This window comes from Cnephaeus nilssonii (assembly GCF_951640355.1).
Source record: "Cnephaeus nilssonii genome assembly, chromosome: 18".
Lineage (NCBI taxonomy): Eukaryota > Metazoa > Chordata > Mammalia > Chiroptera > Vespertilionidae > Cnephaeus > Cnephaeus nilssonii.
In genome coordinates, this window is record NC_137089.1 from 32,395,948 (window position 1) to 32,409,328 (window position 13,381).

General features: G+C 40.7%; 1 protein-coding gene across 2 annotated transcripts in view; it reads right to left on the bottom strand.

The window, feature by feature from the left end:
- CA8 (carbonic anhydrase 8) overlaps positions 1-13,381 on the bottom strand; it is an 83,437-nt gene that overhangs the window by 25,416 nt on the left and 44,640 nt on the right. For both annotated transcript variants that reach the window (XM_079796370.1, XM_079796371.1), the window contains exons 4-7: positions 12,848-12,943; positions 5,884-5,946; positions 2,733-2,781; positions 1,264-1,376 (exon numbers count right to left, since the gene is read on the bottom strand). In XM_079796370.1, the coding sequence (XP_079652496.1) occupies positions 1,264-1,376; positions 2,733-2,781; positions 5,884-5,946; positions 12,848-12,943 (321 nt within the window). The remainder of the gene's footprint in view (positions 1-1,263; positions 1,377-2,732; positions 2,782-5,883; positions 5,947-12,847; positions 12,944-13,381) is intronic.

Here is a 13,381-nt window from a genome sequence, read left to right on the forward strand (position 1 = left end):
TAGACCCTAAGCTTCTTCGATCTCATCCCCAAGTCTGAGATCTCTCCCTGTGGCTAAATCCAAGTAAACTTTTCCATCTCTAACTACATGTGTGCTCAGAATCTGATACTCTTCACCTCTCTACTCCCTCCTTGAACTTCACACCTCCCCTGGCTTCCAGACATCACATCAACCTCCTGACTTTCAAAATTCTCAAACCTTCCCTGGGGGCAACTCGTCCAAGGTGTGCCCCTGGGGACTGCCAGTCTCAGTTCTCTGCACTTCTTTTCTCTCCTCTTCTATACTATGGCTCCAACCACCACCTATATATTATACCCCCTTCTTGGATGTCTCAAACATATCTCAAACTCTAAATATTTACAACCATAAACTCAATTACAACCATAAACTCAATAAATGTGAACTTATAAAATGGCAGGGGATATAATAAAATATTATTAAAGAAAACTTGGTTTATGTACAGCAAGCATGTCAAACTCAAAGGCTAACAGGGGCCAAATGAATGAGGCATGTGGCCCGTGGCCCGCGAATTTGACATGCTTGCTGTAGAGTATTGCTCAAGCCTTTTGAGGTTCATCATGAAGGGAAAATATAGCCTTCCAGAACAGGGATCCCATCGATCCCTGGAGGATAGGAGACACGTAAAGTACCTCTTTTATAATAATATCAAAGTCCCTGTTTAAAAACAGTATAGTTATGTTGCCTCATGTTCCACCAGGTTACTTCCCTGTGCATTAGCATCTATAGCACCTATTCAGAGCCCACAGTGGGGGAGGGAGGTGACGAAAAGTTGGGCTTCAGAACAATCCAGAACTTCTCAGGGTATTCTTTCTAAATACCTCATCCTTCTTCATACATATTTTTCCTGTGCTAGCATAAGAAGAGCTATTTCAAAGCCCACGTGTGACTTACAGAAATCACCAGCATTCTCACTATACTCCCAAGACCTTTCTCCTCTACATGCTTGAGAAAACCCCCATAAAAGAATAACTAGACTAATCAAAAAGTTTGACTATTTCAGCGACTTCTATTTACTCCATAAAAACTGACTTTTAAAATACAGATCATAAAGGATGGCTGGGTTTTGTTCATCCCTGACCTTTCAATTGCTTTCACAAGTTCGAGCCATTTAACTTTCATCTGCAAAGAAGTGACTGATCTAAAGGGAGTTAAAACATAAAACCGACATTTCCCTTTTACAGAAACAAAATGTAACCTTTAACTCAGAACTTCACTCTAAAAGACTTAAGGTACCGCACTCACCTGTAGCTGGGATATGGTTAAAGGGTATCGGAATAATATCCAGGTGACACCCTCACTGCAAGGTGGAATAGTGAGCGAGCCTTCATACACCCAATAGTCACGCAGCAGAGGATCTGTGCAACCACGTGGACATGTCACACAAAGGCATGTTAATTAATCATAATTTTGAGACTCCAACAATAATTTTCAAAACTACAAATTGTCCAAATAACACTTCCCAGACTGATGTCATTGTTAAACTAGAACCTCACATGTGTTCTTAACTAATCATCATAAAGAAAATAATTGATGGAAAACACGATGAGTCCTCTATTATTTATAGTGGTTTCTATCAGTGGTTTATTATGTATATCCAAATATACTATATAAACTTAATATATAAACTTAATACATATACACTTGATATGTACATATATGTAAAATTTAGTCACTTTAGCAAAAGTGTACCCATACTTGTTGTGTTTTTTTTACTTTAGTGGAGGACTTAGCTAATTACACCTAATATTTATTGAAAGCTTGCTACATGGGAGGAACTATTCAACATTAACTCATTTAACCCTTACAAAAAACCAATGAGATAGTTCCTATTACTAGCCCCGTTTGTCAGATGGGGAAACTGAGTCACAAAGGGTTACATAATTTGCCCAAAGTCATAGGGCTAATACCTGGCAGAGCCAGGATTCCAACCAAAGCATTCTGGCTTCAAAGCCAGTGTTTTTAACCATTCTGCTCTAGCTACTTCTATCTGTATTGCTTTTTTAACAACAAATTTTTAAAAGCATATTATGATAGGATAAAAGAAACTATTCTTATGGAAATCTTTAGCTCTGTATTAGAGAAATTCGTGACTGAATACGATGGGTAAATGTTTGGTTTGCTATAGAGCAATTAAATGTACAAAGTAGAAGATATGATGCATCGACCTATTTGATTACATTTGAAACACCAAGAAATTTCACATAATTTGGGTAGAGATTTGTAAAGACCAAAATTTTGTACAAAATAGCCTTTAACTACAAATTATATTCTGAGTATTTTATACACAATCCCTACCTATTTAGGGCAGACCTAAATAATCAGAATTAACAAGTAAGTATCATTGCAAAAAGGTTACCTTATAAAATTAGATGTCAAGTTTATTTCACTCTATAGATTAATAAAAACTTCACTGATCAATTCTAGAAGTATAACAAGGTTACATTATTATGCTGGCGCTTACAAAGAGGTAGCAATTTTTACAAAAAGGAAACCCTTCATGATTAATGAAACTAGTGGTAAAGTATTTGTTATTTCAAAAGGTTTACTCTCGTGTTTAGGTAAGGGGTACCTACCACAGAGAATACTAGTATATATATTGTAAAGAGCCTTTATTAACTATAGTAATATATAATTATATATTCTGAGGAAAGCAATGAATGCATATCCATAGTTAAAATTCATCTTTATACAATCCATCCATGTACACTTACCTGGTAATAAAGTGTTAGGATTAAAGCAGGGTATTATTTTGGACTTCCCCTAAAAAATAAAAAATAAAATTATCCCATGTTAACATAAAATTTCTTAATTTTACAATAAAAGAGTTATTAGCACTGAAAAATCCCAGTTGACATCTTTTCTAAATGACATCATTGGACCGCACAGATTTGTGTCTCATTCTATCTTCTCATTGGAACAACAGTGGCTGGGTCCAACAAGACACTCCTGCTCTGAGTCTAGGCTATTTCCTTTTCTACCACAGTCCAGTTTCCCTGTAATTCCTGGTGTGAAATGTACAATTGTCTATCTAGTGTCTGTCTGTCCCCTGTCACCTACTTTTCCTGCTCCTAGCACAGCCATACTTGGGCCTTGGAGTAAAATGCCTGAACCCTGGCTCAGGTAATTATTTTGACTTGACTTTCCTCCTCGTACTTTGATCTTGGCATCACAACCTACCTCCCAAATTCTCATTTTGTCCCATTTGTACTTGGTATTTCAGCTCTCAGATCTCTCCTCCAGAGAGGGAGATCTGACACTGACATGAAAAGATTCTCTTTCAAATCAATTTTATCAAAGCTAAATTTCATTTTCAAATAAAATATTTGTGCCCGGAGTGGCTCAGTGGTTGTGTCAACCTAAGAACCAAGAGTTCAAGGTTCAATTCCTGGTCAAGGCATATGCCCAGGTTGCAGGCTCGATCTCCAGGGAGGAGCGTGCAGGAGGCAGCCAATCAATGATTCTCTCTCATCACTGATATTTCTCTCTCTCTCTCTCCCTCTTCCTTACTCTCTGAAATCAATGAAAATATATTTAGGGGGAAAAAAGAAAGTATTTGTGCCCTTATTCAATAATCATATTAATAGCCATTATTATAAATAGTGCTATTTAAATTGCTCAGGCCTTTGAGGCAGACAGACATGTCACGGCAGTTGGATATCTCTTATAAGATTACTCTGTGAATGCAGACATAACAGAGAAAGTTAATGCCTAAATTCTACGTCTCTTCCTTACTTTTAGAGACTCTTTGACTCATTAAAGAATCCAGCTTGCCCGACCAGTATGGCTCAGTGGTTGAGCATCAGCTGGTGAACCAACAGGTTACTGGTTCGATTCCCAGTCAGGGCACATGCCCAGGTTGTGGGCTCAATCCCCGGTGCAGGGCGTGCAAGAGGAACCTGATTGATGTTTCTCTCGCACCGATGTTTCTATCTCTCTATCCCTCTTCATTTCTCTCTCTAAAAATCAATAAAATAAAATAAAATTTTTTTTAAAAGAATCCAGCTTACTTGCCTCCTACCATCCTCCTGACTTATGTCATATTAGCTGAAGAAATAAAGGAAAATTTCTCCACCTAATTTCTATCAGACAAATGTCAGTCAAAAATATGTCCTCACACCCTTTTTCACCAGCTTCTTTGACTACTCGGTGCTTTCCCTTGGTACCTGAATTCATTCTGAGGCGCTCAGATCTCTCTCTCTGTTAGAGGCTCTTGTCTGGTTCAAGATGCAATGGGCTTGTGCTAGCATAGAGCTAATCAGACTTCATTCCCAGATGGATTTCAGACTTGGCTTTAGGTCGCCTCCAAGGTCACTGAGATTCTATTGACTTAATGGAAGCATAAAGGTACTGTTTACAACAGAACTTGGCTTCCCAGCAATGCTAGGCTGAGTCACTGCAGGGTCAAACCAATCTTCATCACCTTCTGTGAAATACATTATCCTATGGCTTATGTGTACTTGTCTTTATTTTTATTTTTTTTGTACAGAAGTACTGTGAGGTAAGGTTGCCATAGTTTCTATTCGTTTTGTTTACACAACTTTCCTATAACCAATGGGCAGAAAGTGTTCACCTAGCAGGCCTGGGTTGCTCAAATCTTCACATTTCAAAAAATGGCCTGTCTTCAAGCCTGGCCCTTCCTATCTAATAAAAGGGTAATATGCAAATTGACCATCACTCCCACACACAAGATGGCCGCCCCCATGTGGTCAAAGATGGCCGTCCCCATGTGGACACAAGATGGCTGCTACAAGATGGCCAGCAGGGAGGGCAGTTGTGGGCGATCAGGCCAGCAGGGGAGGGCAGTTGGGGGGGACCAGGCCTGCAGGGGAGGGCAACTGGGGGACCAGGCCTGAAGGAGAGGGCAGTTGGGGGGGGGGGACCAGGCCTGCAGGGGAGGGGAGTTGGGGGCAACCAGGCCAGCAGGGGAGGGCAGTTGGAGGCAATTGGGCCAGTAGGGGAGCAGTTAGGTGTCAATCAGGCTGGCAGTGGAATGGTTAGGTGGTGATCAGGCTGGCAGGCAGAAGCGGTTAGGGGCAATCAGGCAGGCAGGCAGGCAGGCAAGTGATTGGGAGCCAGCAGTCCTGGATTATGAGAGGGATGTCCGACTGCCTGTTTAGGCCTGATCCCGATGGGTCCCAGATTGGAGAGGGTGCATGCTGGGCTGAGGGACACATACCCCAACCCCGTGCATGAATTTCATGCACCGGGCCTCTAGTGTTAATATAATATTGTATGTCACCTGTAATGGAAAAGTAAAACAACAACACATTTTTTTTCAAAAAATATTTTTTAAAGAAATATCTGTTAAAAAATAAAAATAAAAGACTGGCCCTTGGCTGGCTCTTGGCTGACCATCTCTGAGCCCCTGGAATATTCTGCCTTAGAGAGTGTTGTGTGTGCCGGAGGCCTTGGCCCATGTTGTACCAGTTTGACCAGGTAAGTTGGTCCTAATCATGTGATTTATGAGGAATGTCTAGTTCAGCACAGGGTCGGGGTGGAAGGGCTCGGGTCCGAGTGGCTGAGGTCAGTCACACAGGCATGCAGACCCTAGACACCAAGGTCAAGTAAGGTTCTCTGGTTGGCAATACCTCACACGTGTTATGCCACATCACTGCTGGGAGAATATGGGTGTCTCCATGCCACTCCACCCGAAAACTGTGCCTGGTTTCTCCTGTCTTATGCCCAAGAGCCTTTCACTGCACTGGGTTTTCATCTGTTTCCTTCCGCTGCATTAGACCACAACCATGAGAATAACAGCTTTTCGGTGAGTCCTTTTAGTGAATCCTCCAGCCTGAAGGTGGCCTTTGGGGACCGACCTCTCAGACAACCAGGATTTTTATTTCCTTTAAAACAGTGACTTACCTTATACTGAATATCCTGGAGGATTTCGGTCACAGCCTTTAGGCCCACATGTTCTTTTCCTATCTGAAAAACATAAAGCATATGCCATTAACCACAAACGTATTAAATACTTAGCTTTTGCTCAAAATAACTAATTATAGAAGCGAGGATCAAGTCCACCTGAATTTCCTTCTTGGGGAATAAATCAATGACGTTTTCATGAATAACCAGGTCAACGTTCACTGAAGGTCACTGAAGCTGTAACAGAAGCTATAGCACAATCAAATATTAGATATGTTCTTGGACGTTTCCAAGAACCCATCTAAATTCATCATGCTGTGTACAAGGCTACAAATATGTCAAATCATCTAACACAGCAATACAACAGTCTCAAGGATGCTTCTGAATCAAAATTACTCATCACATGCCCAAACCCTCCCATTTTTACATCTGACATGTCTAGATCACTATTATAAAGATTTTATCAATGTTGAAAAATGTCATTAACTCAGAAAAGTGGGTATGTGCTTTTATAGGCTAAAGTCACCGATAGCAGGACATTTCTTGATTACAACTGCACATAATTTCTATAATCACCTTTGTATTCTCAACTAATAATATGCTGTTCGTGACTTCCTGTTTTAAAACATATCATGACATCCTTTTGCTTGTATACAATGCTCCAAGGAATTTGAGACTTTTTTAAAAAAAATCTTACATTAAGTATACTTGACTTTACATTTAAAAATGATAAGTGCAATCTGATTTCCACTTTTCAACCAAGTTTCACTGGTCCAGGATAACGGAGCACGGTGACATGGGAGAGGATCTATAACCTCAGATAATCATTGCTACCATTCGCCTTTTTCCTTCCATGTAACTTTTTAGGGAATGGCCTCTAAGGCGCCAGAATAGCTATCACCGTATTTGTATCCTCTGTTTCTGTCTATATGAACCAGTTGTGAAACATGCTAGTGGAAAGGCATCAAGGAGGAAAGAAAAGAGAGAAGAAATCTGCACAATCTAAGACAGGCCAATCAGTTAACAATAATCACGACTTTGTTTTCCAAGTGTTTGCCATGCCTGAGGTAGGCTCTAAAAACAGGAAATAAATTCTCTGAGGGTAGAAATAACCTGAGGCAACTGTGTTCCTGAGTGCAAAAGCCGACATGGGCCCTGCTTTGTTTTATTGGTTTAACCGTGGTGTAGCATTTGGATGTCTGCCTAGAGTTGGGGGTCTGTTTTCATTTCCAGCATCTCTGTCACATGATAACTACGAAGAGTCCTCATGTGAATGCTGTAGGGCCACATAAAGTAGTGGTTCCGGAGCAAGGTCATGTGGGTTGGATGCCTGGGTTCTGATTCTGACTTACTTTTCAGCCTTGAGCGAGTTTACTTAACTTCTATGCCTCACCTATACAGTGCGGAGGACAAAAGCGATGGGGTTGAAGATAAGACTAAATCAAACAGATACCTCAGAACAGGGCATAGTGCAATGTAAGTCAATTAATACCACCCATGTTGTTCTTACTCAGAAAGCCATACAGTATCAAGTAAGTTCTTACATAGAGCAGCGCTCAGTAACTATTACTGGCTCCTTCTGTCTATAAAGGTTCTTCATTTTGTGGGCAAAGCTTTGTATCTAGCCACAAACTCGAGCTACTATTCCATCTCTTCCCTTTCCTTCTCTGCCAAATTTTTGTCTACAGAGGTTACAAGCACCAAAAAAGCAAGTATCGATGACACTCTGCACACCCCCAACCCCTAAAATCCTACAGTAACCGAGGTGACAACACACCTGGTGCCAAGAGTCCACCAGGAGCTATGAGACCAATTCACTTCTTACCTCTCACCTTTGCCATCTTTCCCCACCACCCCAAATGCAAGCCCTCTGGCCACTTTCCTCTCCTAGAATTTCAGCTCTTCATTGCCTTGTATTTTGCCAGCTCCCCTCATTTTCCACTATGCCCGCTGAGACAGGATAACTCCGCAACTTTGACAAGCTCTTCTACCACCTCCTGGTCTATGTGGACGCCCTCAGGTCCACACAAGGTCACAGCTCTCCCAGGCGTTGAGTGGACACTGTGCAGGCTCCCTCCCATAAGACTGAAAGCTGTGGTCAGTGCCCTGCTGTTACCGTCAGATCGGTACTCAGACCCACATGCATAACGCTGTCCTCTGAGTGGACCATCCGCCACTGTCGCTGTCATGTTCTTCTTTTTTTTTTCCCCCTATTAATTACTAGCAGCTGTTTTATTTTTTTTTTAATTTCTTTATTGTTTAAGGTATCACATATTTGTCCTCATCCCCCCATTCCCAGCCCACACCCCTCCCCACACATGCCCCCACACCCCTGTTGTCCTTAACCGCTCGTTAGGCTCATATGCTTGCACACAAGTCCTTTGGTTGATCTCTCCCCTTTACCCCCACCCTCCCCTACCCTCCCTCTGAGGCCCGACAGTCTGATCCATGCCTCCTTGTTTCTGGGTCTGTTCTTGTTCATCAGTCTATGTTGTTCATTATTTCCCCTAGATGAGTGAGATCATGTGCTATTAGAAATACACTTATAAGAACCGAAAATGAGGCAAGCAACAATGGTTATGCTGACAGGCAAATGAATCAGTCTGTAGTGAGTTTCTTTCTGGGCCAACAGTTCTTTTGAGACCTAATTTCAATGTCCACCAGTTCCTTATGTGCACATGTCAGCACTGACATTACAGTTCTGGATGGTGGACAAATGGTGGTAATGCTGGTCTGACCCTCTCTGGTTTGGTTCTGGGCAACCTGTAGTGACGCACAGCTGTTAACTGCTAGTATGGCAAGACGACGTCAGCGTCTTCCATCTCTGTTCTTCTTGTCACTTACTGACACACTGGTCACTCCCTTGCAGTCATCACCCCTGCCATCACTCTGGAGGACTTCCTCATCCATGTTAGTGACCCGTCCCCTCCTGGCATGTCTCTTTACCCTCAGCCCCATCCTACCTCTGCAAACCATCCCGGGAACGCACCCTGGATTTGTTTTCACTCTGAAAACTCACTGTCCAGCTCTCCCTTCTTGCCTCTCTTCCCATTAATGGAGCACAAGGAGCCAACTCTCAGGAGACTCTTGGCTTTGTCTCCTTCCTTCCCTGCCTACACTGAATGACATCTCTGCAAACACTCTCCATTATCTAATCCTTAAGTCCTGAATCATCTGCTATGCAACAGGTCAGTGGAACAATTTGCTAGAATCCTCTGCTCCTCTACCTGGATCGAGAACAATCCACAGTACACTGTCCTGTACAATCTGAGATAACCAGGCTCATGTGGGTCTCCCACACCAACTGTCAAGTCCATATTATCATTCTTCTTCTGGGCTATTCCAAAACCCAACTCCAAACCCACATTTCCTTTGCTCTATAAATAGTTTTGCTTTCCTTTCTTAGAGATAATAAAGGTCATCAGGCATGAACTTCCCTAATTTCCTTCCTTTTCCACCTACAAATTCATCCCCTTTCTACCCACCTCTTCCTCCTGGGCCTCTATTTTGAATAAAGGGTGGTTACCCAAGGTTAGTCCATACACATATGCCATACGCTCTCCACCCCATGCCCTCCTGCCCCCTCCAGGACTTTCCTATGTCCATTATCCCCTTTCTTTGCCGGTATTTTTAAACCTAACACTCCCACTATCTCATTTTGCTCAGAATAAAAACACAGGCAAATCTCAGATCTTAAGAATGAAACAAACAGGCCTTCACTGTACATCCCTACCTTATTCTCCCTTTTGTCTTTCTTTTCTTGAGTCAAGCTCCTTGAAAGGGACATTTATACTCACTGCCCTGAATCTCCCCTCCCCCCATTTTCTCACCCAAGTGTGACACCCTGGGTGAACTACAGTCCCTCTCCTCTCTGCTCCAACTGACAATCCTCATCAGTCCTTCTTTCCTTCATGAAATTTTGCTTTCAAGTTTGTGTAATTTTACTTTCTCCTGAAAGGCACTGTCACAGAGATAACCAGAATTTTTCCTCATGGCAAACGTATGGAAAGGTAGAACAAGTGTGCATGCTCTCACACTTCCCCTTGCCTCCAATATTGAGCTTGTTCCTGGAAATACTCTTGCTGGTTTCAAAAGTCTTGGCTTTCCACCAATGCTTTAATTGTCCCTTCCCCTTCCATATGTGACCACTTGGTCACTGGTATTCCTAGTTTTATTTTTTAAAAATGAGACACTGAAACAACAGAGTGGAGAATGGTTTCTGGTGCCAACTGGTGACATTAAATCGCTGTGTGATTATAAACAGTGACCTGACCTCTCTGGCCCTTCATTTCTCTTCTGTAAGATAAAGGAGGAAGAAGCCTAAAATGTCCAGGATTTCCTTCACCTGCAAGTCTTTTTTCACATCAAGTTTATAAAAAGACAATGTCAAAAAGATTCATCTTAGGAATTAGATTCATTTGGGGGATGTATTTTTTGTTTTGTTTTTATAACTTTATTTTTGTATTTGTATTTTGACACTACTACACATGTCCCCACCGCCACACCCCACTTTGCCCACTGCCCCTGCCCTCCTTCCCTCTGGCCATCATTCACCTTCAATGAAATTTTTACCTTTGAAAGCATATGGTCCGCTTTTGTACATTTCACTAAATTTATATAATATCCTTTGTCCGTCACAGAGATCAAATCCAAACTTTATATTGACTGTATCTATCAAGGTCTTTGCCAGTCTTATTTTATCCATGTTTTCTATAAGGCACTTCAAATCATCTTGGAGTGAAAATTATTAATAGCAAAGAACAAAAGAAATCCACTACAGAATTACATTATTGATTTTTCTTAGATTTTGCAGTAAGCCAGAGTCCAAAAATATTTTCAAATTCTTTTTCATTAATAAAAGAAACTCTGCTTTCAGAACACATTTTCTAAGTCATTTCTCCAAAGTCCCTCAATGGCACTCTGAAGAAAATATCTAACAAGTAAATGAACCAGTTTCTACTAATGAATATGGCTTTTCTCTCATGACCCACAAAGACCAAGTTTCCTACTTTTAAATTGTCAGTGTTCTCTGTGTATGTGCTTGATGTCACCACCATTAAAATTTACGGGAGACCAGCAAATACTCTGGGTTCCAGTTCAAGATGGCAGAATAGAAAAACCCTGAGCTCATCTCCTCCCACAAACAAAAAAATCTACAAAAGACCCCAAATAGCCATAGCAATCTTGAGAAAGGAGAACAAAGCTAGAGATATCATGCTTTCTAATTTCAAAGTATACTACAAACAAAGCTATAGTAATCAAAAAAGTATGGTACTCATACCAAAACAGACACATAGAGTAAAGGAACAGTATAGTGAGCTCAAAAATAAACCCACATATATGGTCAATTAATCTACAACAAAGAAAGCAAGAATATACAATGGAAAAAAGACAGTCCCTTCAATAGACAATCTTGGGAAAACTAGACAGCTACATGCAGGAGAATGAGACTGAACAACTTTATTATACCATATACAAAAATAAACTCAAAATGAATTAAAGTCTTAAAAGTAAGACATGAAACCATAAAACTCCTAGAAGAAACATAGTCAATAGACTCTTTGACATTAGTCTTAGCACTGTGTTTTTTTTTTAATCTGTTGCCTCAGACAAGGGCAACAAAAGCAAAAATAAACAAATGGGACTATATCCAACTAAAACTTTTTTGCACAGTGAAAGAAACCATCAACAAAACTAAAAGTCAACCTACTGAATAGGAGAAGATATTTGCAAATATATCCAATAAGGTGTTAGTGTCTAAAATATATAAAGAATATATACAACTCAATATAAAAAAACCAATTTGATCAAAAAAGGGGAAGATGATCTAAATAGGCATTTTTCCAAAGATGACATACAGATAGCCAATAGGCAAATGAAAAGATGCTCAACATCACTAGTGATCAGGGAAATACAAATCAAAACCACAATGAGAAATTACCTCACACCTGTCAGAATGGCTATTATCTAAAAGATAATACGTAACAAGTGTTGGCAAGAATGTGGACAAAAAGGAACCCTTGTGCACTGTTGGTGAGACTGTAAATTAGTGCAGCCAACACAGAAAACAGCATGGAAGTTCCTCAAAACATTAAAAATAGAACTATTATATGATCTAGCAATTCCACTTCTGGGTATATATCAAAAAAAAATGAAAACACTAATTAGAAAAGATATGCACCCCTAATTTTATAGCAGCTTTGTTTACAATAGCCAAGATATGGAAGCAAACTAAGTGGCTATTGATAGATGAATGGATAAAGAAGATGTCATATATATTAAACACACACACACAGGAATATTACTCAGCCATTAAAAAAGAATGAAATATTGCCCAGCTGGCATAGCTCAGTGGTTGAGCATCGACCTATGAACCAGAAGGTTGCAGTTCAATTCCCAGTCAGGGTACATGCCCGGGTTGTGGGCTCGATCCCCAGTGTGGGGCATGCAGGAGGCAGCCGATCAATGATTCTTTTTCATCGTTGATATTTCTATCTCTCTCCCTTCATCTCTGAAATTAATAAAAATATATATTTTTTTAAAGAATGAAATCTTGCCATTGGCAAGAACACGGATAGACCTAGAGGGTATTATTCTGAATAAAATATGTCAGACAGAGAAAGACAAATACGGTATGATTTCACTTATATGTGGAATCTAAAACAAACAAAACAGAAACAGACTCAGATACAGAGAACAAACTGATGGTTGTCAGGGGGCAGGGGCGTGGAGATGTGGGCAAAATAGGTGAAGGGGATTAAGAGGTACTCTTCCAGTTATAAAATAAATAAGAAGGGTGCAGGATACAGCATGGGGATATAGTTAATTTTATTGTAAACATTTGTGTGGTGACAGATGGTTATTAGAGACTTATCATGGTGATCATTTCGTAAGTATATATATCTTGCAAAATGAATTGGAAACAAGCATTTGAACAATTCAACAATCATAGGAGACCATTTACCTGAACAAACAAAGCAATGATGGCGATTCCATGTGGCTTCCCCACAGCCTCATCAATACTGCCAAACAGGGTGGAGTTCCAGTGGATCAGATGCAGCTGGGTGAGCAACAACAGACAGGTGACCTCGTTACTTAATGTACCCCCATAGAGAAAAACAAAGACAGATCAACTTTCCGGAACTATGTGTATATGGTATCATAAGCAACAAGAGTATCACCAAGAGACGCAAACGGATTACTGCTTTAACACAGTAATTCCCCTGCAGGAATTTCTTCCTTCTTATTTCTGAGCAGAAGCAATGCGTAGTGGCTCGCTGCCTCTCCAGTTGTGCTTTAGTCCTAATCAGGACCACATCGAAGGAGACTGGCAAAGTTCCCATTGATTTAGTTGCCTTTCTTTAAATGTCATACCCTCTCAATGGAACCAACACTAGAACTCACTCAAAGGATGAGTACCTGCAGTATTTCCATCAAGAATAAGGCAAAGCCTGTCTCAAATTCTGGTAAATTATTTCAACCTTCTAAGCCAAGGGTG